This window comes from Fusarium odoratissimum (genome assembly GCF_000260195.1).
Source record: "Fusarium odoratissimum NRRL 54006 unplaced genomic scaffold supercont1.7, whole genome shotgun sequence".
In the NCBI taxonomy this organism is placed as follows: Eukaryota; Fungi; Ascomycota; class Sordariomycetes; order Hypocreales; family Nectriaceae; genus Fusarium; species Fusarium odoratissimum.
Window position 1 is genome coordinate 262,497 of NW_022158693.1, and position 25,053 is coordinate 287,549.

The 25,053-nt window shown below is 48.1% G+C and overlaps 10 protein-coding genes across 11 annotated transcripts; 8 read left to right on the forward strand and 2 right to left on the reverse strand.

Annotated features, from left to right (window-relative positions):
- Window positions 1-1,917: 1,917 nt before the first annotated feature.
- Window positions 1,918-3,267, forward strand: FOIG_05364 (uncharacterized protein; the record flags this gene model as incomplete). Its single annotated transcript, XM_031203933.1, has 1 exon — window positions 1,918-3,267. One exon carries the CDS (start codon window positions 1,918-1,920, stop codon window positions 3,265-3,267), a length of 1,350 nt encoding a protein of 449 aa, XP_031065762.1.
- Window positions 3,268-3,862: 595 nt separating this feature from the next.
- On the forward strand, window positions 3,863-4,897 carry FOIG_05365 (uncharacterized protein; the record flags this gene model as incomplete). The annotated part of the gene is made up of 3 exons (XM_031203934.1): window positions 3,863-3,899; window positions 3,946-4,252; window positions 4,415-4,897. 3 exons carry the CDS (start codon window positions 3,863-3,865, stop codon window positions 4,671-4,673), a joined length of 603 nt encoding a protein of 200 aa, XP_031065763.1. The 3' UTR covers window positions 4,674-4,897.
- Window positions 4,898-5,216: 319 nt separating this feature from the next.
- Window positions 5,217-8,200, reverse strand: FOIG_05366 (uncharacterized protein). Its single transcript, XM_031203935.1, has 7 exons — window positions 7,881-8,200; window positions 7,759-7,833; window positions 7,476-7,713; window positions 7,275-7,427; window positions 6,406-7,231; window positions 5,432-6,359; window positions 5,217-5,385 (listed from the first exon to the last, which is right to left on the reverse strand). Exons 1-7 carry the CDS (start codon window positions 8,041-8,043, stop codon window positions 5,351-5,353), a joined length of 2,418 nt encoding a protein of 805 aa, XP_031065764.1. The 5' UTR covers window positions 8,044-8,200; the 3' UTR covers window positions 5,217-5,350.
- A 495-nt stretch (window positions 8,201-8,695) lies between these two features.
- FOIG_05367 (catalase-1) lies at window positions 8,696-11,663 on the forward strand. Its single transcript, XM_031203936.1, has 3 exons — window positions 8,696-9,258; window positions 9,333-9,573; window positions 9,816-11,663. The coding sequence occupies exons 1-3, from the start codon at window positions 9,040-9,042 to the stop codon at window positions 11,570-11,572; spliced, it is 2,217 nt and encodes a 738-aa protein (XP_031065765.1). The 5' UTR covers window positions 8,696-9,039; the 3' UTR covers window positions 11,573-11,663.
- Window positions 11,664-12,085: 422 nt separating this feature from the next.
- On the reverse strand, window positions 12,086-13,207 carry FOIG_05368 (uncharacterized protein). Its single transcript, XM_031203937.1, has one exon. It carries the CDS (start codon window positions 13,105-13,107, stop codon window positions 12,100-12,102), a length of 1,008 nt encoding a protein of 335 aa, XP_031065766.1. The 5' UTR covers window positions 13,108-13,207; the 3' UTR covers window positions 12,086-12,099.
- A 1,088-nt stretch (window positions 13,208-14,295) lies between these two features.
- FOIG_05369 (uncharacterized protein) lies at window positions 14,296-14,870 on the forward strand (the record flags this gene model as incomplete). The annotated part of the gene is made up of 4 exons (XM_031203938.1): window positions 14,296-14,340; window positions 14,398-14,543; window positions 14,588-14,795; window positions 14,841-14,870. The coding sequence occupies 4 exons, from the start codon at window positions 14,296-14,298 to the stop codon at window positions 14,868-14,870; spliced, it is 429 nt and encodes a 142-aa protein (XP_031065767.1).
- A 27-nt stretch (window positions 14,871-14,897) lies between these two features.
- On the forward strand, window positions 14,898-15,803 carry FOIG_05370 (uncharacterized protein; the record flags this gene model as incomplete). The annotated part of the gene is made up of 1 exon (XM_031203939.1): window positions 14,898-15,803. One exon carries the CDS (start codon window positions 14,898-14,900, stop codon window positions 15,801-15,803), a length of 906 nt encoding a protein of 301 aa, XP_031065768.1.
- A 486-nt stretch (window positions 15,804-16,289) lies between these two features.
- On the forward strand, window positions 16,290-19,260 carry FOIG_05371 (uncharacterized protein). Of its 2 annotated transcripts, none has more exons than XM_031203940.1 (4): window positions 16,290-16,610; window positions 16,744-17,158; window positions 17,206-18,538; window positions 18,586-19,260. In XM_031203940.1, exons 2-4 carry the CDS (start codon window positions 16,757-16,759, stop codon window positions 18,843-18,845), a joined length of 1,995 nt encoding a protein of 664 aa, XP_031065769.1. In that variant the 5' UTR covers window positions 16,290-16,610; window positions 16,744-16,756; the 3' UTR covers window positions 18,846-19,260. The 2 variants fall into 2 exon arrangements, with proteins under 2 accessions (XP_031065769.1, XP_031065770.1); XM_031203941.1 differs by having other exon boundaries at window positions 16,554-16,626; window positions 18,586-18,974.
- A 461-nt stretch (window positions 19,261-19,721) lies between these two features.
- FOIG_05372 (uncharacterized protein) lies at window positions 19,722-20,396 on the forward strand (the record flags this gene model as incomplete). The annotated part of the gene is made up of 2 exons (XM_031203942.1): window positions 19,722-19,914; window positions 19,993-20,396. 2 exons carry the CDS (start codon window positions 19,722-19,724, stop codon window positions 20,394-20,396), a joined length of 597 nt encoding a protein of 198 aa, XP_031065771.1.
- A 1,723-nt stretch (window positions 20,397-22,119) lies between these two features.
- On the forward strand, window positions 22,120-25,023 carry FOIG_05373 (uncharacterized protein). Its single transcript, XM_031203943.1, has 2 exons — window positions 22,120-22,213; window positions 22,274-25,023. Exon 2 carries the CDS (start codon window positions 23,718-23,720, stop codon window positions 24,732-24,734), a length of 1,017 nt encoding a protein of 338 aa, XP_031065772.1. The 5' UTR covers window positions 22,120-22,213; window positions 22,274-23,717; the 3' UTR covers window positions 24,735-25,023.
- The last annotated feature ends 30 nt before the right edge of the window (window positions 25,024-25,053 follow it).

Genomic DNA, 25,053 nt, shown 5'->3' on the forward strand with positions numbered 1-25,053 from the left:
TTGAACGAGTGGCGATGCGAGCGGCCGATGGGTAATTGTATGAAGCCTTGATGGAGTTTATCTACGTGGGGCACGCGTAACTGCAGCTCCTGAGCCAGGTAAACATCCAACTTAAAATTAAGAGGGATTGAACGCCCAAACTCTGCACCTTGAACACGAGAGACCGTCAGCCGAGTTGAATTTACTGACCCGGCGGCCTAGGCCTCATACCAAGTCACCTAATGGTCAATTAGGATCCACGTTGAGATCAATATAAGCCATCCCCAACAACAAGCCAGCCATCATCAGGTGAGGCCACTGTCTCTGATTTATTGTTTTCTCTTCGGGCAATTGCATATCGATGGTGCTCTGATTTGACAATGTAAAGAATATTCGACTTGCAGATATTGACCCATTGATGCCATGCCAAGCAGGAGGACTTGATTGTGTCTTCAGATTTTCAATATTCTCATCGACACGGATGTTGATGAGTTGGCTCTCGAATGTGATGATTCACCGACAAGAACTGACAGTATCCAGGATCAATGCTATCAGCCTCAAGGCCATGGAGGAAACTGTCCCAAGAGACACCCAAAAACGCGGGTCACCTGCAGCTATCCTTGCTTTTGCAGCGTCTCCCAGTCGGATTATCCGAGTTTTTCTTGGCGCATATACTCGTATTCGTCCCATTTCAATGTCTCTCGTGTATCGTTACACAAGGTCTAGAATAGTTCAGAAGGTTGGCTACCGATTCGAAGACGCTTGTCTGTTCGCATCCTTGTCGTGATAAAAAATATGAACCGCCACCGGGACATGAAACAGGGACAGTGAGCTTAATGCCCGTCGGGAAGGAACTGACGTGTTCCGTCAGCTTGTGTAACATCATTCAGCTTGACTTCAGCAAGCCATGTCAACATCCCAGGCGAGATAGCCCTGCCAGGTTCAAGGCTGTTCCATTTTCCGCTGTCGGGATGATGAGGAGTTTCTGGCCCCACACTGAGGATCTGTTCCTAATATTGTCCTTCACCGTGTCACAGTGAATAGACTGCCAGCATCTCATATGCAATCGTCCTCAAACGATTGAGGCTGTCCTGTCAAACGCATTAATAATCTCATGGATATTTGTGAATCCGTCTTGGCATCGGAAACGATACTCAACAGCCCGCAAGCTTGAGTTGAGGCTTCATCCCCTGGTTTCTCAATCATGTTCTCAACGGAAGACTTTTAGTGATCCTGTAGTCAAGCTAGCAAGAATGCGTATCAGTCATTGAGCCAATAAACTTTCCAATAGATCAAGCGCGGCCCGGTACGCTGACATATCCTTCCTTGGAAATGTATTCGCGAAATAGAGTAAGAATTGACTGATCTTCAACTTCGACATACCCTCGTCATCCTGTACAACAGTTTGACTGAGCTAGGATGCTGATTCAGGCACGTCAGCTGAAATAGATGCAGTGCTTCCAGGCTAGTCGACTCCTGCATAGGATACAGGGGATTAACCAAGGCATCGGTGAGGCTGTATTGGCCCTCGCAAGTTTCCTGGAGTTGGGATTGCGGAGTGGCGGTTGCTAGTTTCAGTCTTTGTGACTTCACAATCACATCTTGGTTGGTGCAAAGACCTTGCGTGGCCAGATGCATTCGTGCGGCAAGCTATTCAGGGGCAATTCCTGTCGTAGGCCAAGTTTCCACTTGAGGCTCGGAGTATCGTGTAAGAAAGTTCCGGTTACTGAGGCCTGACGCCGCACGGTATAGCCGTTGAATTTGGAACGGAAAGGAAAAGTTATCGATTCATCGGTCGCATTGTGAAGCCAGAAGTGTAGATGGATCGCTCGATACGAGCCGATAGTCGTCCATTGATGATACATATGCTCCCGTCGAACCCCAATGATTTCTCTGCATCTTTTATCACTTCACCTCATTCATTCGTTAATTGCCATCATGGCTCAAATTCTTGCCGAGAGCCTCCTTGTTCAGGGGCTTCCTTTTGTTAGTCATGAGCCAGAAACCAAGTCGTGGAACATTTCCAGTCGAGAATACTACGACATCACTCCTCCAAGTGAAATTTCAGAGGCAGAAGATGTCTTCAACGTGGTGTCAAAGCCAATTGATGCAACTGCTGAGCCGCTCGTTGCTGTCATAGGGGTCGGCTATGTTGGCGAGCATCTAGTCGACGTTTTCTCAAAAAGCCAGGACGTACTTGGATACGATGTATCAGAAGCTCGAACTCAACAGTTGACTCAGAAGCAACCTGCCGGCAGTCGTGCCAAGTTCACGTGCAAGCCTTCAGATCTTGCTGAAGTCACCCACTTTCTCATCTCAGTACCGACTCTTCTGATTGATCACAAAACAATCGATTCATCATACCTCCGGAGTGCTCTGGGTGTGGTCAAGCTCTACGGTCGCCAAGGAGCTGTGGTCGTCGTGGAGAGTTCGGTGGCAGTGGGAATGACACGCGCTCTTCTTGGCCCTCTCGCAAAAGAGCGTGGGTTCCTCGCAGGCATGTCTCCTGAACGCGTTGATCCCGGTCGCACCGAGCCACCAGCTCACTCCATACCGAAGATCGTGTCTGGACTTGACGACGTGGTCCCGGGGTCGCTTGATGCTATCATGAGGCTCTACTCGAAGAGTTTCGATCACGTTGTGCCAGTGTCAAAGCCAGAAGTCGCCGAGATGATGAAGCTGTACGAGAATTGTCAGCGCATGGTTTGCATCGCCTACGCCAACGAGATGGCGGATGCTTGTGGTGCTCATGGCATCGATCCGTATGAAGTTTGTCGCGCAGCTGCCACTAAGCCATTTGGCTACCTCCCGTTATCACCAGGCCTTGGTGTTGGTGGTCATTGCATTCCAGTCAATCCATGGTATTTGCTTTCTAACAGCAGATTTCCTCTTCTGCGGACAGCATCTGAGAAGATGCGGGATCGTCCTTCCGAAATCGCACAACGCGCTGTGACGCGCCTCTGCAGCGTTGACAAGAACGGTCTGCGACCACGCGTTCTTGTGGTTGGTATTGGCTTCAAGCGTGGGCAGTCACATCTTGCCAACTCCCCTGGTCTCGAATTGGCGAGGCGTTTGGTCGAAACAAGCAAGGTCGATGTCGCTTGGGCTGATCCTCTCGTGTCGCAAAACGCAGTTCCTCAGATTCCACGACTTGATGAAGCCGAATGGACTTTCGAGGCTCTTGAACGAGATTTTGACATGATTATTGTCGCTTTTCGTCAAGAGGGTCTCGATTTTGACGTGTTGGAACGTGTTCAGGGAGTTGTTGTGGAACGTTGGTGTCCTTGAAAGGCCGCACTTTCGGGGTGGAGAGCTATGCAAAAGGAAACAAGCAACGTATACGACACACACAAACTGCTTGCTCTTCCTTCGTTACCTTATTGTTTCTCCAAATGGAAGTCATTTCCTATGTACCTATTTTTGTCTTCAATAACCTTGGTTACGCAGGGTTCGGTTAACACGCAGTAATATATTTCATCCATTGTAGGGTAGTTTATTACATTGCCCCATGTTCCGTGAGGATTTACGACAAACTATCGCAACTACCTTCCTATAGGAATATCTCATGAGCGCTAAACTTTTGACCAAAACATGCGAACTTTCCGAGAAAGCTACTGTCATAATGCTGAGGTGCCATGCTTAGCTCATCCCCTAGACGAGAATGTACTCGGTTTCCCATCGTCAGCTGCTTCTTGCCTGGCACTTGACACGTTCAAAGAGTGAAGGAAGGCACTTTCATGTCTTTCGTCTTTACCGACAATTCGCTCTAGGACGATCTTCTTCTCCATCATAATCTTCATCACAATCACCATCATTGTTCTTGTTTCATAACACTAACCACAGCTCTACTCAATTAAACCATATCCCCGTTTTCGTATCAACCATGAGTTCCCCAGTTCCTATGCCAACAACCCGCCAAGGTGCGTATCTGTTTTCGGGAGAAGTCAGGGGATTAACAGAAGTCAGCGGAGTTGCATGATATGTTCAATTACTACCTCAGCCTCGAAAGAGATGGCCATGCTCTCGAAGCATTGAGGTTGGCCAATGAGCTGGTCGAGGAGGAAGGCCTGAATCTTTACCATGCCGCACACTTGCACATGAAAATGGCTAGGTTCCCCGAAGCGGGAGTCTACCATGCCACAAAGGCTGTCAAAATTCTCACACAGCTGAAGGGAACCGATCAAAGCATTGCAGACCAGTTGCAGGAGGCATGGCAAGTCTTGCTAGAAAGGCAAAACATCGAGAAGGACTGGAAGGAGTATCAGAATACTATGTAAGAGATTTACTGCCTCTGGATTTCTAACCACTATGAACTATCGCTTGAGGTATTTCGTACGGATGCTTCCTTGCCCCCTCATCTGCGATATTTCTTCGCCAAGTCTAGCTGCTACTTGGCGTGCCATTAAATAAACGCCATTGACAATTCCTTTTATAGGCTATTGGAAAACGGCGGAACGGAAAACCGCGAGGCGATTCGTCAACATCGTTATAATGAATACTTTTCCAAACTCGAGCAGGAGCGACAGTCAAGATCTGACGGAACGGACACAGACGAGCGGAACCCTTTGTTTAACTACCCAGCTAAAAAGGGGAGGACCGCCGATTCGGGTGGTGAGAAGGAAAAGGAGAAAGAGGAGGAGGAAAAGGAGTCGAAAGATTTATACGAGGAGCCAAAGTTGTACTTTGCAATGTGATGGGCTCCATATCATGCTAGGACTTGCTGTATTATGTATACTTAACCTTGGCTATCATGGGTTATGGGAGAGAGAGGACTTGAAAGAGTATGGCATAAACAGAGGGTAAGACCGCACCCAAATCCAATTTGTTGTGCACATTGAACAAGAGATTCCGTGACTCAGAGTGCCTATTGAGAAGCCTAAAAATGAAACAAGGCTTATGGTGCAATGGAAGTATATTGCTTCCATGATGGTCTGAGCAACTGCGTTTTCGTCGTGCCCATGTTATCTCCGGCCGAGATCCAGAATTGCCTGAATCGTGCTTGAGGCGTCAATTTGAGCGTTTTGATTGGCTAAGCCTTGGAGTCTAGACCACGTTGACCCTGGCTCGCACCCTTGTCAATGCCAGCCATGACCGCCGAGTCAGAAGTTGGGGATATGAGTTCGACTTCTTCGAGACAGACCATATCCTGCCGCCGTGTAAAGACTCAAAATGACGAAGGAACTTGTCGATATATTGTTCACTTGTTGTTCATACCACATTTCTCTCAAGCCGTGGCCTTAGTGGTCTTGCGTTGCAGCAATCACGAAATATCGGTCAAAGCTTGGATCATGCAAAATCGTAGTCTCATTCGCTCATGTCTTCAAATTACTCTTAGACAGTTTAATTACACCATTAAATCCTCTTTAAACCTCTAAAACTTGGGCATATCATACAAGTCCTCAGGATCTGTCACTTGTTAGCGCTGCATTATTGGTGCATGGAGTTTACTTACCCTTGCCCTCGTCCTGAATGTACTTCTTGACCTCCGCAACTCTGTCGTCAATCTTCTTGAGTGTCTCGTCAAGCTTGGACTTAATCTTGTCGTTTGACTCGGCAGCGCCCTTGAGCGCACGTTTCGCGACGTCGAATCGGCTGACCCAGTTGAGGAGCATCATGTCGAACGGTGTAGTGGTGCTACCCTCCTCCTTGTATCCCTCCACTGTCATGCGGTGCAGACCTGGGCGTCCAAAGAGAAGACCTTGAAGCTCGGCAGCATATCCGTGGTAGTTGAAGCATACGGCCTTGTCCTCCGTGAACATGTCCAGGAAGTCAGCTCGGCTGAGTGCGTGTGGGTGACGGGATTCGGCGGCCAGAACCATGAGATCCGTGACGTTGACGACTCGGACTCGAAGCTCAGGGATCCAGGCGCGAAGGATCTCAGCAGCCTTAACAACCTCGAAGGTAACCTCAACACCAATACCAGCGATCACAACATCGGGCTCCTTGCCACTGTCAATTGAGGCAAACTCCCAGATGCTTGCACCCTTTCGGCAATGTTCAGCAGCCTCCTCGGGAGACAAGAAGACACCAGTAGGCTGCTTCGAGCCAATCATAAGGTTGACGTAGTTCTTGGATCCCAAGCAGTGGTGGATGGTGCTAAGGAAGCAGTTGGCATCGGGAGGGAGATAAACGCGTGCCGCCTCAGCCTTCAGGTTGAGAACTGAGCCGATGAAGGATGGGTTCTGATGAGAGAAGCCGTTGTGCTCTTGACGGGCCCAAGTGCTGGTTTCGATATAGTTAATTGAACTGAGATCGCCCCGCCAGTTGGTCTCGCGCGCGATCTTGTTGAACTTGGAGTACTGCACCATCATGGTATGGATGATGCCGAGGAAAGACTCATAACTGGGAAAGAGTGCCGTTCGACCAGTGAGTGTGTAGCCCTGGTAGCTGTTAGCATAACCGCCGACTTCAGCCCGGAATACTTGCCTGCATCCATCCTTGGCAGCAATGCTCGGAGAGGATCTCAATAACTCTGCCGCCCTGGGCGCGAGAGAACTCATCCCACTGGAAGTTTCGGCCTGTGTTCTCAAAGACTGCACTGAGCTTGTTGCTCTCCAGTTCATCAGGAGAGAAGATACGGAAGCTCTTGGGGTTTTCCTTGATGACCTGGTTCAGGAAATCGCCAGTTTGCTTCATGCAGCTGTTTTGCGAAGCCTTCTCCACTGCAAAAGTCTTCCAGTTAGGAACCTCCAATTGCTGATAAGGGTCGTATGTCTTCTTGAGCTGTCCAAGTCGCTTTTCATCCTTTTGAGGAATGATCTCCAAGATACTGTCAGCAGGCTTTCCGTCCTTGAGCAAGTGGGCTGTATCATAGGTCTTGAGCCAGTCTTGAAGAATCTTGAGGTGCTCCTCATCCTTGCTGGCGTTGGGAACAGGGATCTGATGAGAGTGGAAAGAGCCTTCAATGAACTCGCCGTCAACCTTCTTGGGACCTGTCCACCCCTTGGGTGTTCGAAGGACAATCATGGGCCAGCGTGGCTTGACAATGGGCTTTCTATCTCGAGCTGCCTCTTGGATCTTCTTGATCTCGTTGACAGCCCACTCTAAAGCACCCGAGAGTTCGCTGTCGATCTCTTCGAGCGTCTCCACGATCGTTGGCTGGTATCCATACCCGGCGAACAAACTGGAGAGTTCCTTGTTGTCCATGCAACCATAAATCGTCCTCTCGCTGATCTTGAAGCCATTCACATGCAGAATGGGAATAACGGCTCCAGACTCGGCGGGATCAATGTACTTGATGGAGTGCCAAGCACTAAACAGTTAGTAAATGCCATGAAAAGATGCAACCAACTTACGCTGCGGTGGGACCACTCTCGGCTTCACCATCTCCAACAAGACAAGTGACAATCAGGTCTGGGTTATCCATGACGGCACCAAATGAAACAGCTAGGGAGTAGCCTAGCTCACCACCCTCGTGGATAGATCCCGGAGTTTCGGAGTTGATGTGACTGAACTGGTTAGCTTGGTTTTATCTCGACGTTTAACACTTGTCTCACCTAGGGAAGCCTCCAGGAACCGAAAACCCGGTAATGAGGTTTCGCAAGCCATCCTTGCTAACGCCATACTTCTGAGGGAAGAACCTCTCGAGAGATCCCTCGAGCCATAGTGAGGCCAAAGCAGCAGGAGCACCGTGACCGGGCCCGATCACAAAGATCATTTCCAGATCATAATTGCGGATGAGAAGGTTGAGATGCGACCAGACTAAGATGATGCCCGGACATGTCCCCCAGTGGCCTTTGAAGCATTAGCTAGGCACCAAAGTGAGCGATGTTCACATACCCAATAATCGTGGCTTGATATCTTCTGACTTCAAGTCCCTCTCAAGTAAGACGTTGTCTTTTAGGAAGATCATGGCTGTCTTAGCGTTAGCCACATGCGCCGCACTAATTGACCTCACTTACACCCTGCAATGTAGCATGCCGCATGCTGGAAATCATTGAGCGATTGGGCGATCTTCTTGTCCAGCTGCTTCTTGGGCGCCTTGAGTGCCAATTCCAGAGCCACATCTGGAAGATGACTGTCCAGCGGAGCCGGGTTAGGGCGATCGATCACTTCACTGGGCATCTCGAGTTTTTGATATCAAATCTGGAGTTGATGGTAAGCTGAACGGAGATTCACGAAACCGAGAAAGGGAAGAGAAATGTCGGTCACATAAGGCACCATGAGATTGCATCGATTGAAGAATCGGCAGTTTTTTACTACATTGATTTCACTCAAACTGTTTGATAGTGACGCGGTTTCAAGCAGGGAATGATGCTATATCGATGACGTAGGTTGACGTCGCTTTGACAACTGCCCCACGTAACAACTTGGATCTTTGTGAAGCAACATATCAGTAACGGATATGTCGGATATTGAAAGGAGATAAATGTTGAAGAAATTCTAAACTTTAAATTCATAAATGAGCCTTTTTGGCTTGCATACACGGAAATATTGAAAATCGATCCGGCTATATGGGATTGTCTTGCTTGTTGATAGTTTGCTGAAGATCAATATAACCCGCCTTCTCGAAGATCCATAGAAAGACACCAATCCCTGCTAAATCCAGAATTGTAGCGGTCATCGAGGCTCAAGATTCCACATCAATTCTCCATTACAAACCAACCTCGGCCATTTGTTGAGTTGTTTCAACGGCAGGTCAGGCAAGTGCCAGACCGATACGGAAAGTGGGGGATACAAAAACCGGAGCTTTCTTTCCTGGTGTAACAGTAAAAGCACCTCCTTCCCAAACACAGATCACGATCGCATCAGAAAGTGCATTCCATATTTCCTCGTTGGAAATTCTGAGCTTCTCATAGGTCAATAATCTTTGTTCCTGACGAAACATGACGACTTTTCTCAACAAGTCGTCCCATCGTAGCTGCCAATTTGTCCAGCCCGCGGGGAAAGCTCAATCGACAAACGCATGTGTGACGTAAAGCCAACGTGCTCTGAAGTCGGACAGCTTATGGGTACTGTGATCTCGAAACATTACAAAAGATCTCGAAACCCGTAATCCTTCAAATTTATTCTTCAGCGAATTATTCTTTGTTTACGCAGGAATAAAGACCAAGATTCGACATGACCGAGCAAGTTACCGGAGCTATCAAACACGCAGTCATGGGACACGGAAACGACAAGATCGATCAGCTCAAGGCCAACATCGTTGAGCCCAGCGAGAACACTCGAATTACCTCCGATTATGGAGTGAAGCAGAATAACACCGATCACTGGCTGCGCGTGAACAGCGAGGATCAGACCGGAGCCAGTCTTCTCGAGGACGCTTTTGGACGTGAGAAGGTATGCTACTCCACATATGGATCGTTCAGATTTTGTTCGACTTTGGAGAATTTGGATACTGATGGTGTATCAAGATTCATCGCTTCGACCACGAGCGTATTCCTGAGCGCGTTGTCCACGCCCGCGGTGCTGGTGCCCACGGCACATTCAAGCTATTCGAATCTGCGGAAGATGTCACCAAAGCCGGCGTATTTACCGACACATCAAGAGAGACTCCCGTATTTGTTCGATTCTCAACTGTTTTGGGAAGCCGCGGCTCCGCTGATACCGTTCGCGATGTCCGTGGGTTTGCAGTGAAATTCTACACACAAGAAGGTTTGTGAATCCCCTCCACACCAAATCCCATGCATTTGTGCAACAGAACATCCTTTTTTTCCTTTTACTTTTCTTCCCTGGGGACTTTTAGATACCCTCTCTCAATTACCCCTTCGTACCTTCTTCCGTCGCCCGAAACCTTTTGTTTATGGTCTTGAAGGCCTACGAGCACAACAACACAACAACACCATGAAACTGCATCATCAGATTAATTCAATGAACGCAAAGCTAACAAAGGGCAGGAAATTTCGACATAGTAGGGAACAACATACCTGTTTTCTTTATTCAAGATGCCATGAAGTTTCCTGATATGGTCCACGCCGGCAAGCCCGAGCCGCACAACGAGGTACCTCAGGCGCAGTCTGCACATAATAATTTCTGGGATTTTGTATGGGGACACTCAGAGGCAACTCACATGTACATGTGGGCTATGTCCGACCGCGCGATCCCTAGATCCTACCGCATGATGCAAGGGTTCGGCGTCAACACCTATACTCTCATTAACGACAAGGGCGAGCGCCGATTCGTCAAGTTCCACTTCACCCCTGAGCTCGGAGTTCACTCTCTCGTTTGGGATGAAGCTCTTAAGCTTGCTGGCCAGGATCCCGACTTCCATCGCAAAGACCTTCAGGAGGCCATCGAAAACGGTGCGTACCCAAAATGGAAGTTCGGCATCCAGGTGTTGGAGGAATCCCAAGAGCATGATTTCGACTTCGATATTCTCGACGCTACGAAGGTCTGGCCGGAAGACCAGATTCCCGTCCGCTATATCGGAGAACTCGAGCTTAACCGAGTTGTCGATGAATATTTCACCGAGACCGAGCAGGTCGCTTTCTGCACCAGCCATCTTGTGCCTGGCGTTGGTCCATCGGACGATCCCTTGCTTCAGGGCCGAAACTTCTCTTACCAGGATACCCAGCTCAGCCGATTGGGTATTAACTGGGAAGAGCTACCTATCAACAAGCCCGTTTGCCCAGTAATGAACTTCAACCGAGATGGTGCTATGCGACACACTATCTCCAAGGGTAAGGTCAATTACTGGCCTAACCGATATGGCCACCAGCCCGCTGCAACTATCCAGGAGGGTGCCTACGTTGACTACCAGCAAAAGATTGCCGGTATTAAGCAGCGCGCTCTTAGCAAGAAGTTCAAGGATCACTTCTCTCAGGCTCAGCTCTTCTACAACTCTCTTTCTGAGATCGAGAAGGCTCACGTTCAGGCCGCCTTCTCTTTCGAGTTGGACCACTGCGATGAAGCTATTGTCTACGAACGCCTGACTGAACGTCTGGGTGTAGTTGATGGGGAGCTTGCCAACACTATTGCAGAGATGGTCGGCGGCAAGAAGCCTATCGATGCCAAGCCCAACCCCGGAAAGAAGGCTAAGAACCTGAGCCAGCTTGACTTCCTTCCCAAGACTCCAACCATCAAGTCTCGCCGTATCGCCATCATCATCGCTGATGGCTACGACCCCATTGCCTTCAATGCCATGTACGGCGCAATCAAGGCCCAGAGCGCCCTTCCCTTCGTCATCGGGCCCCGACGCTCCGCTATCTTCTCCGCTAACGAAGACTCCTCTTCATCCAAGGGCATCGTCCCCGACCACCACCTCGAGGGCCAGCGAAGCACCATGTTCGACGCTATCTTCGTTCCTGGCGGCCAGAAGTCTATCCAGACCCTTTCAAAGAATGGCCGAGCTCTTCACTACATCCGCGAGGCTTTCGGTCACCTGAAGGCGATTGGTGGTACTGGCGAGGCCGTTGACCTGATCAACAAGGCCATCCAGCTTCCCGAGGTCTCACTCTCTGAGACAGACGGCAGCGGCGTCGTCGACAGCTATGGCGTCGTTACTCTGAAGAATGCTTCACCTGACAGCCTCAAGGAGATTGTCACCGTTGCTTCCGATGCTAAGGGCTTCCTAGAGAAGTTCGTGTACAACATCAGCCAGCACCGTAACTGGCAGCGAGAGCTGGATGGATTGAGCACTATGGTGGCGTACTAATGATTTATTGAAAGATACCAACTTATGTAACGAGCCAATTTGAATCTTCAAGTCAATACATTAATCACATAAACTCTCACTTGGTGTTGTGACAAACCCGAATTAATGATGCTTGGATGTGTTATGTTAATCATTATCATCAGCGAATAATTCTTTCAAGCTCACGATATGGTAAACTTCCTTTTCCGAGTATTAATTCTTCCGGAGCCCGAAAAAATGAATCTAGATGGTTTTACAGTGAGCCTCGACGGCTGGTATCCTAATGGATATATCCCTAAGGTTCCTTTGACCTGGGCCGTGACGGCCCTAAGCTTTTATGAGTTTAGGCATATATTATATAATATTATGATGAGTTTATGGTGAGTTCTGATAAAATTCGATGAGTTATTATGAGATTGGACGTGATGGGAGTAGTACTGAGACCCGGGTGTTTGCTTCTTATCTCTTATCTCATGTCTCCTTTTATCTTATCTCATCTTGTTAGTTAACTAGAACTCATCGTAGTTCTTACTCACGGACTGGACTATTTATGCTGCTTTCTTCCCGTTGACCTTCTGTTTCAACTTCTGTATGCTTCTCACACTCTTCTTCAAAACAAACGTAGCATACTCTCCATGGCCTTCCGTATCCCTTGACGCTTTCTTCTTGATGTTTATATATTCATTTACTTCTTCCTCAGTCACCTCAATTGGGATGAAGATACCGACATACCGAAATAGGATCGCGTTAAGGATGATACGACACATTCGTCCGTTGCCATCCTGAAAGGGATGGATCTCAACAAACCGAAGTGAGTATTTGGCAGCGAGTGAAAACGGATCCAAAGACTCATTTTGGCCGATATGCTTTTTGAGATTCGCGCACATCTCGGCCATTTTTGCAGGCACGTATTGCGGCACCACGAACATCGTATTTCCGGCGCCGACAGGAACATCTCGATATTGTCCTGCGTATTTCTCGTAAGGGACGTCCGGATATTCGGCACCCGGATCGATGATTGGAACCCCTTTGCAAAGAATCTCATGCGTTTTCTTAATGGCATCCTCCATTAGGTCATCCCCATGAACCCAGAATCTGTCCATTATGTATTTGAAGGCTCTCACGTGCTGGATAACTTCGCGACGGCCGCGAACAATATAACTTGTTGACTTTCCTCGTAAAGTGGGATCCGCAGTATATAGGTCACTAACCTTCTCATCGAAGGCTGAATCATCCTCATTGACTTCGAGTATGGAGTCGGGCTCATGTAGGGTCTTATAACAGAGATACCGTGTGACATCCCAACCTAGACCTGCTTGTTCGATACGATTGCTGCCGTAAATTGTGTGGAAAAGTGACTCCATGATCTCGCCGCGGATGATCTCCTGTTGCGCCGATGCGTGATTCACTCTCAAGGAAGAAAGGTAGCGTAACGCCTTTCCGAAGAGGGCTTCGGGGTTTTGATCGTCTTTGTAGGTACGGTATACATCATCAAAAGCAAAAGACGGATGGTTATTTGGACAGTCAGGCTTGAGCGTGAGATTGTTAAATTCCATGGTTGTCTGGAAAGTCGTCGAGATGTGCGAAAAATGATGGTAAATGAAGATAAAGCCGAATTAAAAGGGAAGTTGAGGTCTTTGTCGTTGTTCAGCTGACATATTATGAAGCAAGGCTGTAAATGCTGGATCAATCTGTAGTGCCTCTGTGAGTCATATCTCATTCACAGAGTTTCGATTTGCCTTTATGTAAAGGGAATCTGACCATACGCAGCTCAAGAAAGCTTATACCCAATGCACTCTTCAGTAGATTGATGAACCTAGACTAAAGGAGCCTAAAGCTTACATGAATTTAGATTAGGCTTATGGTAGCAGACCCCAAAGTTAGGATAATTTTAGAATCACGAGCAGCTAGTTGCCAATGAAGTTTCTGTCTAACTGATCGCTCGTTGCCTTAACATCATCACTTACATTCAGTCGGTCTTCAACGAAATGTAACTAGTACCTTAAATTTTCAGAGGGTATTCAAGCACGGTATGGCTCTTGGTGTGATGCTTGTAACTGTATTTTGCATATCGCTAATTGGCTTGTGTCCTGAAAGGGTAGGCACTGGACTGGAGATGAGGCTGAAGTGTTGGTATTCTGGGCTTTATTAATAACACTTTGCTTCCTTGAGATGTTTCTTTAGAGGTCGTTATAGATTTAGTATTTGTTGAAATTTTCCCAGCGGGTTTGAATGACCTTGGGGACCGATGTATATGTGCAAGTACATTGACTCTGTCGCTCTCCGCAACTGCTTCCTCATACATCGTTATAATTCTCAAAGAGTGCTCAATGAGATCATATCAAACAATAGTCTTGCAGAATATAACGAATTCAATATGATAGCATATGGATGCAGCATGCCTTAATGCAGTGTACAGACATCGCCGTGGCCTGCCTACACCATCGAGTTGTGGCTCATATCGGGTCGCGACTGCCGGCACCATGAAAACTGTTTGCTTCCGAACTGATGCCTGTACAACTCCAATAAAACGGAAGGAACATGAACCTCGGGAGTGATCTCAGAGATACCCAATAGAACCTCACAGGCATCCCGCGTGCGACCTTCTTCAAGACCCTCATCCTAGAACCGCCTGACATTTTAGTACAATCTTTATGGATATGTATAAACGTCCACTTTCTTCTCCTACGAAGAAACTCACACGCTTCAGAAGCATCCTTATTTCTATCAATTTTCTATTCAATATGGGCAACGGTCACAGCATCTCCATCCGCGACTGTCTCGATGCCGTCTGTGCGAACCGCAGCTCCTGCGTCACGTACCCGAGTGATCCGCTCTTCGCTTAGTGGGCGAAGCCGTTCAATCTCGAGTTCCCAGTGATTCCAGCTGCTGTCATCCGTCCTCAGAATGTCATTGAAGTTTCCGAGACTGTCAAGTGCGCCAAACAGAGTGGTCTCAAAGTGCAGGCAAAGTCTGGAGGCCACTCCTACGGGTAAGCTAACTCTTTGAACGTGTAGAGCAAAGCTGAATGAGTAGCAACTATGGCCTGGGAGGCGACCATGGCGCCGTGTCCATCGACCTAGTCAACCTCAAGGACTTCGAGATGGACAATGAAACTTGGTACGCATCGTTTGGAGCAGGCACCAGCCTTGGCGAACTAGACAAGAATCTTCATACATTCGGGAGACGAGCCATTGCCCATGGCACTTGTCCAAGTGTTGGTACTGGAGGCCACTTGACAGTAGTAGGTCTCCTTCAACCAATGTCTGCTTTTCGCTAACAACTCAAGGGCGGCCTTGGACCTATATCTCGAATGTGAGGAAGTGCTCTCGATCACGTCGTCGAAATGGAGGTCGTGACAGCAGACGGCACGATCTATCTCGCCAGCCAAAACAGAACACCAGATTTCTTCTGGGCAATGCGCGGCGCTGGAGCAAGTTTCGGGATCGTGACCAGATTCGTGGTCAAGACTCGCCCGGAGCCCGGCAATATTGTCCAATACAGCTACGATCTTACTCTTAATTCGCAAACCGAAACGGCCGGCTTATACAAGGAATGGCAGGCATTGGTAGGAGACCCAACTATGGACCGACGTTTCGCAAGTCTCTTCGTCGTTCAACCTCTAGGGGCCCTCATCACGGGAACTTTCTTCGGTTCAGAGGCCGAGTACCAGGCGTCGGGAATCCCTGCTCGCCTTCCTGGTGCCAGCAAGGGTGCAGTGTGGCTTACAAACTGGATGGGTCATTTGCTTCATGAGGCTGAAGCCGCTGGTTGCACCTTAGCCAGCATTCCGACAGCGTTCTATTCTAAGTCCTTGTCGCTCAATGAACAAGATCTTCTAAATGACACGGCGATCACGGACTTGTTTCAATACCTCGAGGATTCTCGCAGCAAATCGACACCTTTCACAATCATCTTCAATACCGAGGGCGGCGCCATGATGGATACACCCGTCAATGCAACAGCATACCCACACCGGGACAGTGTCATCATGTATCAATCCTACGGCATCGGAGTGGGTAAAGTATCGGCAGCGACTCGGAAGCTCCTGGACGGGATTCACGAGCGGATCCAACGGTCGGCTCCGGGCGCACGCTCCACTTATGCCGGATACGTCGACGCATGGCTCGACCGAAAGGCGGCGCAGGAGCTCTACTGGGCGGACAATCTTCAACGGCTTCAGGAGATAAAGAAGAGGTGGGATCCGGATCAGGTGTTCAGAAATCCGCAGAGCGTTGAGCCGGCTGACTAGAGCGGAATTATTGAGATTAAGGAACTGTCATTCTGTCACGAGAGCTTGTCCAACGAATGAGGAATGAGATTGTGAGGTACCGGCTCCGAGGCTCCGACGGATGCCGTGGAGGGGCCGATAGAGGCCGGGTATTAGTGTTACAAGATTGGTTTACCTTACGACAGACTAACAGATAGGATAGGTGTATCAATTGCTTCACCGATGTTTCCACTTCTTGTAGTCGCGAGCCGCTCGATCACGTTGGAGTTCTTGTTAATGAGATTGACCCGCTTCAGCTTTCTAGTGCATCATTTCCCCGCGTATCTAGATCTTCTGGCGTAAACTAGTGGGGGACTTCCATCAAAATCTGGGGTAACATCACATTCAACACAAATACATCAAGTTCTCAACTCTCAATCAAAGTCGTGAGTGGTCCAATCTTTTATACAACATATACGAGAAGCCCAATCCTCATCTACGATACTTATCATGTCAAAAGTCCCCCATGTCAACATGTCATTCCATCACTGATAGAACCCCTTGTCAAAAACGCCCTATTTCCACAGTTAACCCTCTAGCTTCCCCCCTCCCTAACCCCGCATCATCCTGTCACCGTAACACACCTGCCGCGCGTGAGCACAACGAATACGGCCAGACACGGCATTTGTGTAGACCCGCTTGGACATAACAAAGGGCGTTACGATAGTTTGACAACAAAACCCGGCCTGTTTCTGTTTTGTGCTTGTTGCAATTACAATATTCTTACAGCAACCATTTCGTTTACACCCTCACATCTGATTGGTGTTGATCATTGACTGGGATACTGAAGTAAGTATCGGAGGTAGTGAGTGAGGTTCGGCATTTGTTTATGCTTTGGGGGTGGCACTTACACCGCCATCATGCATCATTGAGCCTCATCTTCACTTCATGTCTACACATTCAGATACTAACCGGGTGATAGAACACAATTCATCATGGCTCTCCTTCAAAGATCCAGATTGGCCGCTCAAGGCCTCTCAAAATGTCGTCCAGCACAGCTTCAGTCCTCAGCGAGGAGATACAACACCGCAGCAATCTCATCACTTTCTCAACAAGATGGGAAAAGCCCCTCTCTGTCTCTATCTGCCAGCCGCTCAAAAGCATCAACAGCTCTTCACACACCTTCATCCACAGCAGTTATGAACCGATCTTACTCAACAGCAAGTGAAGACATGTATACCGCATCCTTTGCTTTCTTTGAGGCTATCTGGGATGCTGGTATCACCCATTGTTTTGTGAACTTGGGTACCGATCATCCTAGTATCATTGAGGCTATGGTCAAGGGACAGAGGGAGAAGAAAGGAAAATTCCCCAAGATCATCACATGTCCCAATGAGGTATGCCTATTTCGTTGAGCATTTCTGGGCAAAACTGACATAATCAGATGGTGGCCATGTCAATGGCCGATGGCTACGCCCGATTAACAGGCAAACCTCAGTGTGTAATCGTCCACGTTGATGTTGGAACTCAGGGTCTCGGAGCAGCTGTTCACAACGCTTCCACAGGCCGCGCCCCCGTGTTAGTATTCGCTGGTCTCTCACCATTCACACAAGAAGGCGAACACCGAGGAAGTCGCACAGAGTACATCCACTGGATCCAAGATGTACCAGACCAGAAACAAATCATTTCTCAGTACTGCCGATACACGGGCGAGATCAAGACGGGAGCTAACGTGAAGCAAATGGTCAACCGCGCTCTGCAATTCGCAACATCAGATCCCCAAGGTCCTGTGTATCTGTGCAGTGCACGAGAGATCCTCGAGGCTGATCTTAAGCCTTATTCTTTGAAGCAAGAACACTGGGAGCCGGTTGAGCTTGGTGGTCTTCCTACAAGTGCTGTTGATAAGATCGCTGAGGCTTTGGCTGGTGCAAAGGCTCCTTTGCTGGTTACAGGGTACAGTGGGCGAAACCACAAGGTACCGGCTGCGCTTGTCGAATTGGCGGATAAAGTCAAGGGTCTGCGAGTCTTGGACACTGGCGGTTGCGACATGTGCTTCCCCGCTGACCATCCCGCTTGGATCGGACTGAAGTTTGGTGTTGACGATGCTGTTGAGTCTGCTGATACCATTGTCGTTCTGGACTGCGACGTACCCTGGGTTCAGACCCGCTGCAAGCCTCGCGAGAATGCAAAGATCTTCCACATCGATGTTGACCCCCTGAAGCAGCAAATGCCAACTCACTATATCCAAGCCGATGCGCGCTACAAGGCCGATGGTTTGACAGCCGTCCAGCAAATTACTGAAGCTCTTAACAAGAAGGAATTCGCCAGCAAACTTGAAGTCAACGCCGCGGAGACGGAGAAGCAACGTGCTGAAGTCCACGAAAACAAGCTCGCTAGCATCGCCAAGGCCGCAGAGCCTCTTGCAGACGATACCTTCGGCACTGGCCATCTTAGCAAGAAGCTCCGTGACCTTTGCCCTGAAGATACGATCTGGGCCATTGAAGCTGTTACCAACACTGGTTTCGTACACGACAACATTCAACCCACAATTCCCGGATCGTGGATTAACTGTGGAGGCGGTGGTCTCGGCTGGTCTGGTGGTGGTGCTCTGGGTATCAAGCTTGCGACAGATGCTGAGAATGGTGGTACGAATAAGGGCAAGTTTGTTGTGCAGATTGTGGGAGATGGAACATATCTCTTCACAGTACCTGGTAGCGTGTACTGGATCTCAAGACGATACAAGATCCCCGTCTTGACCATTGTGCTCAACAACAAGGGTAAGTCATCTCACATATGACAAGAGTAACATGCTGACTTGTGACAGGATGGAACGCTCCTCGCAGATCTCTACTCTTGGTTCACCCCGACGGTCTCGGATCGAAGGCCACAAACGAAGAGATCAACATTTCCTTCGATCCCGTACCTGACTATGCTGGTATCGCCAAGGCTGCTGCAGGTGGAGATATTCACGCTGCTAGAGTTGACAAGGCATCAGATCTGGATAGTGTGTTGAAGGAGGCTATTGCCAAGGTACAGGCTGGACAAACGGCCGTGGTTGACTGCAAGGTTGCGCCAGACTGCTAAAGACTTATGAATGATGAGATGATAATATGGAGTTCTGGGCTGGACTTAGATCTAGGTGCTGGAATGCCGGGGATTTGTTTAGACTGGTAGCATTCATAGGTGCATTAAGAGCAATGTTTTGATCATTAGGTTCGTGAAGAGCTCCTCCCCTGTGAATATGGTTCTTCCTTGGATTCAGTCAGAGGGGCTTTGCCTTTTATGGGAGCCTGATTCTTCGCGACAATGGTTACGGTGTTTGCTGCGACTCGATCAACCGGCCCCAGAATTGAAGGCTGACATACATAAGTCTTCAATGCAAGGATGCAGCCACTGGTCATCCTTACTGAACGATTCATCTTCAAAACACTCACCACTTAAACAATGAAGCGGGACGAGGCTGCGGAAAGGTATAGTGAATATCGTACTGATTAGGGAGGGGTATATCTCCAATATCATCTGATCTTCGTGTCTCTAGAATTGCGAGTCTATTTGTTGAGCATCATCCCATGGTAGCACTGCAGAATGGCTATTCCGAATATGTACGTAACAAACAATTCAACATAAAGATGCTAACCAATCTAACAGTCACAGGATATCACAGAGCATTCTTGAATGCCCTTACAAACTCCCACGATTCTGGACGATCAGCCAGGGCGGATAGAGCAGACCATCTATATATCAACTACCTCGAACAAATGACCCACTCAACACAGCCAGAGATATTCAGCATCGCCTTTGGAATTCTGCCCCAGGAAAAATCTGTATTCTTCCCTAAAAGTATAATCTGCCATTAGTCTAGATCGCCTAATTATTTATCTCTCCTAACGTATATCAGCAAAGTATGTTTCCCTGTCCTCCTTATCAATTTTCCTAAATACAGGGTTTTAGCAAGAGACCATGGATCCAGAAAACGAGAGTCAGTTCAAAACGATACCAGCGTCTAGCCAGCCTGACCAACGCAGTCAGCCTTGGAAATTATTCTTGCCCAAAGAGATGTTTGAGAAGGAAGAAGTCGAAGATCTTGATACTGGAAACATGGGGAAAGATGGACTTGTAAGACACAAAGTTGAAGCCGACTCCAAATCGCTTGGTGGATGAAATGTTTACCATGGTGAACTCAAGTCAGTGTTTCTTGACCTTTTGCTAGTGTGGTTTTGATCAGCAACAGGTAAGCATTGGCTCACGATCTTTGAAAGCGTTGAAGATGGCTATCATATAACGGACAGCATACCCTCAGCTCCGATGGGATCCGTCTTAATCACCACTCGAAACGAAAATGTCGGGTTCCAACTTGCGTCAAACACGTTGAGAGTTCCTCCTTTTACCGTAGAAGAGGGGACGACTCTCTTGCTCACCATCATCCAACGTGACAACTATTCAAAAGAGGAACGAGAAGCAGCCTCGAATCTTTCAAGGCAACTGGATGGTCTTCCGTTGGCCGTCAATCTCATGGCCTCACAAATGGTTTCTCGACAAATGTCTCCTATTCAGTTCATCAAGTCCTTTGAGAGATATTCGGAGCGATTGTTCGAGAAAGGTCGATCTCAAAATGCTTACTACAAGAAAGGTTGACAGTCAACACTGCTTTCCATTCTTCTTTTGACTCCCTTGACAAGACCTTGGTTACTGTCTTCGGTGTTGCACGTTTCGGCGTACCAGATGCTATTCCGGATGATTTGTTCAAACCAGATGACGATACCCCGATAGGGAAGGAAGGGCCATGGGATGATCCGTGGGTGTAAATTTGCTACTTTCACCCGCTTATGGGAGCTAAAATTGAGTGAACAAGAGTTGATGAGGCGATACAAAGTCTCATCTCGGTATCTTTGAAGGTTCATAGATCCAATCACTGATAATTATCGGGTTCATCGCCTTGTTCAGAACGAATGTCGGGACTGGCTTGGTCCCAGCCGCAGAGAGACGACCTTTCTGAATGCTTCGCGACTCCTCTTTGAGGCCTTTCCAAGGCAGATTCACATGCAAACCCTCCATCCATATTGGCCGACCTGCAATAAGTGTATTCAGCACGCCGCTTCACTATCATATAATGTTCGAAAGTTCAAACTACATGAGTTGTCGTGGGACTCGCCGAGTACATTTGTTCAGCTATTGTCAAACGCTGCCTGGTAAGCCCTCCACAAGTTGACCGTTCGGCTGCTAAATGACTTTTCTCAGGTATCTTACAGAGACTGCTTCATCCCGTGAAGTTGACGAGTTACTAGAAACGGCATTCATGTGCTGCTAAACGCAAGATACTCTTATCTACGCTACTCTCTGCCAAACAGTGGGAGTCATTTAAAGAGAGCAAGCAAAGACACCTTTGGCATATCCATGGTTCCCAAAGGCTATTGACATTAGACAAACCCTTTTTCCACCAGATAACCCAGACTTGGCCAACATTCACCATAATATGGCTGGCGCATTGCTCACTGACTATCGTACAGACGAGCGATCAAGATGTGCACTGACGCTACTGCTCGGGAGTGTATTTCCCATAGGTTCTTTGGTAAATGTTTCTTTATGCGACGCCAACCTTCATCGAGAGTTTTATCTCGAATGTCATTAGTTCGGTCACAAAGACCCCTAGTTTATGGATGTAATATACCAATGTGCGGTATTCTCGCGGGTTCGTCCAGAGCAAGTGAACTGCCAGACGACTCTGTGTTTGATGAGGTTTGTTCCCCACCATTTCTGAACTTTTTAAAGGCAGTATTAGTAGTACTTGAAGGACCATTTACTTCTTCATACCCGATAGTCGTAGTATTGGCAGTATTCGGCTCCAAATATGTCCTTCACCAACGATATCGCCTCTGTTTGAAGAGTTGCAAGGGCGACGTCACTAGTCAAATTTGCACTCGGGTCGATTTGAGCCAGTGAATAAATTGAAGCATATTTTTCTCGATCTTGAACTGAGATTCGTGTTTACGAATGTTCTTCAACGTGACGATTAGTTCGTTGTGAGCTATGTTTGTACAGAGATGCTCTTTGTCTGGGCTAAGAAGTAGTGAGCAATAATGTCGCTTCTCATGTTGGTATCATGGGTCTTAATGTAAATATGTCAAATTGCCTACAACTGAGTTGTTTATTTCTTCAAGACTTGGCGATGGATAAGAGGGCGCTTGCGACATGTTTTCAGTATCAGGTCAAGTAGCTCTTTTCCATCGAGATGCGGTAAAGTGGGAGTGTAGGGTATGTGTGTAAGTGTGCATCTTTCAAGTATCGGAGCCTGATCCTGTGAACATATTACAATTGGGTATGAAACATCTGTTGAAAGTCTTCTTATGTCCTTGCTAATACTATTTTTTAATTTTGTTTCTCTTTCTATAAGTCTATTCTTTGCAACTGGGCATGCCGAGGTTGTTTCTGTGGTATTTACTTGGCCAGGACAGGTAAGTGATTCGTCGTATCGCCACCAGAATTGTTTGAATGATACCAATTATTCGTCGTAGATTGTGTGATTTGAAAGAGAAAAGAGAAATCGTGGCAATGGCGCGTAACTGATGGAGTTTCTGATATTTCTCATGCAGATAGGTCAGCAGGCTTAAAGCCCAGATCCGGGGTGGCCGTGTTTAGACGCCGGGAAAAACATCAGACGACGCCTAAATGGTGCCTTGGCAGAGAAGATCATCATCTCTTGCGGCTCTTCTCCTCTGCTGGTCATGCAGTAGTTTAACCCAAAGACCCTTTGGTCTAGATCCTCAACGAGTGGGTTATATATCCGCATGCGTAAACATACCCCGTATTTACTGCAATGTTGCCAGGATAACACGATAAATACGCTGCTTTCATATGCGGAGTCTACCGTGGAATAACACCATTCATCCATCTCGGAGGCTAAATCTGAGTGAATGTCCTGGCTTGGACCTAATTTGATAAGATTGGTACCGTTGCATTCCACTTTCAAGACTAGAAGGTGATTAGTTTTTCGATACTAAGAAAAAGAAGACGCAAAAAAATGGGAATTGATCACGATAGGCATTTGCTGATCAGTGCTAGATAGACTCGACTACCTTATTGAGTCAAATATCATCTTATTTCCCCCCCGCACCACGTGCTCGTGACATGAAAAAAGAAGCTCGGGAGGAAGGTGCGGCTAGTTGCTGCTGGTGCAGGTGCAAGCGGGTGCAAGTGCGGGCAGGTCCCTTCTTGGGTTGGGCAGCCGCCGACAGATACCTACAATATTGCCTACAGTCAACAAAAGCAAACAAATCACTTCATTAACAGTCTCTGTTTTTAATCTCGCAACCTCTCCTTTGATCCTTGATCTGATTTCTTTAGAGTTCTTTATCGCAGGCTCTTCCTGGCGAGTTCGAGTCTCACGACCGCGACTCATCTCGGACATTTCATCTCATTTCATTTCATCTTCATCTTGTCCTTCATTTGACCTAAAACAACGCCACGCTAAAGTAGTCGGTCCGGCTCTTGTATCATCAGGCTTCGCTCGCTCGCTTCCTCTCGACCGTTACGATCTCATGCCTCCCGTATCTGAATTCGATAAACTATAAAGGCTCGACTCGACGCCCTCACGGGACCCTCTGCGACTACTGCACTTACTCCTCCAGGGTCCCACGTCGAGATCTTAGGCCCCGCCACTCCACTTCGGTATTCTCGTCCCACTACAGGTCGCAACTTTGCGCTGGTATTGGATTGGATTAGCATTTATTTACCTACGCCCGACTCGACCCAAAGCAACAACAAAAACAGGCCTAGCCCGTGATACGAAAACTTCCTCCAAATTGTTCTTCACTCTCCTCCACTACGTCTCGATTAACGAGAGATCATGAAAGGCGTCGAGCCGGATCTTGCCCAGCGCCTTAAGAGATTGAGACGCGTCAATAGCTCTGTGTCTTGACCACCGACCAAGCTTTTACACCCAATTTACTTTTTCCAGCCATGTCTTATCAAGCGGCTGTTACTACCGAGGCTCAGGGCGGCACAATTCCACTGCGACATCCCGATACCACGACTGATCGACCGCCTCCTCCCCCGGTGCCCTCTTCCGATCCTCATTTGATCGCCGACGACCCCTCCGCACCGAAAACCTCTGCCGATCATGGCCTCTTCGAGATGTCACCAGCAGAAGCACTCGCTCTGCTGAGCGCTGGCGTCGAGCTTCTTGTCAGGATAACGGGCGATGTACCTCCGACACCACCGCCAAAATCTCCTACCGTGCCGCACATGAGTGGCATGCAAGCCGAGAAGGAGAATATTGTGCGATCATACTCTGATAAGAATCTGGCGAAATTGAGGAAACAGGCTGAGCTTGAGGCTAAGAGATTGGCTGCCAAAGATAAGCCTGAGCCTGTGCATGACAATCAACCAGAGTCGGGGGATATTGATGGTGTGCGACTGAAGCCTCACCCAGGTCTCATGTCGCCGCCACCTCAATCAGAGCCTTATGTTGTCGTGGGAGCCGATTCTCAGCCTGTCAATTTGCAACACAGCGCTATAACACGCAAATTCTACAGCAAGAATGAGCCTCCGATCACTATCAACCAATATCTTCAGCGACTGCACCAATTCTGTCCCATGAGTACCGCAGTATACCTCGCGACATCACTGTATATACACCGGTTAGCCGTTGAGGAGCGAGCTATCCCTGTCACCCGGCGCAACGCACATCGTTTAGTCCTGGCTGGTCTTAGAGTTGCCATGAAAGCTCTTGAAGATCTATCTTATCCCCATGCCAAGATGGCTAAGGTGGGTGGCGTCAGTGAAGCAGAACTGGCCAGGTTGGAGATAAGCTTCTGTTTCCTGGTTGGATTCGAACTAGTTGTTGGTGAGACTCGACTACGGAAACACTACGAGCGATTGAGAGATCGCACATCGCATCACGGCTTCGATAATGCTGATGTTCCTATATTGAACCTCAAGCCTCGGCCACGCGGCGGAGTTCAGCCAGCAGCATAGACAGCTGGCTCACCTACTTACCCTACTCACCTATATTTCACACATCATGGTTTGGGACATTTGAGAGCACGGAATCTGCATGTCATTTTGTTTTTATTTTTGGGGCGCCGTACTTTATGGTGTTTAGCACGAGCATTGTACATGGCTTTTTACCTTGCACATAGTCTAGGCGTGGCATTATGGGATGAGAGGCATATATGTTGGAGTGCATCATGAATTTATATCCAGACTTTTCAGCATATTCCCGTCCATCGCTTCCATCATTCCCACGTGTTCTTGCGATGTGGCTGCGACGATCTACGAAGCCAAGGGAACTACT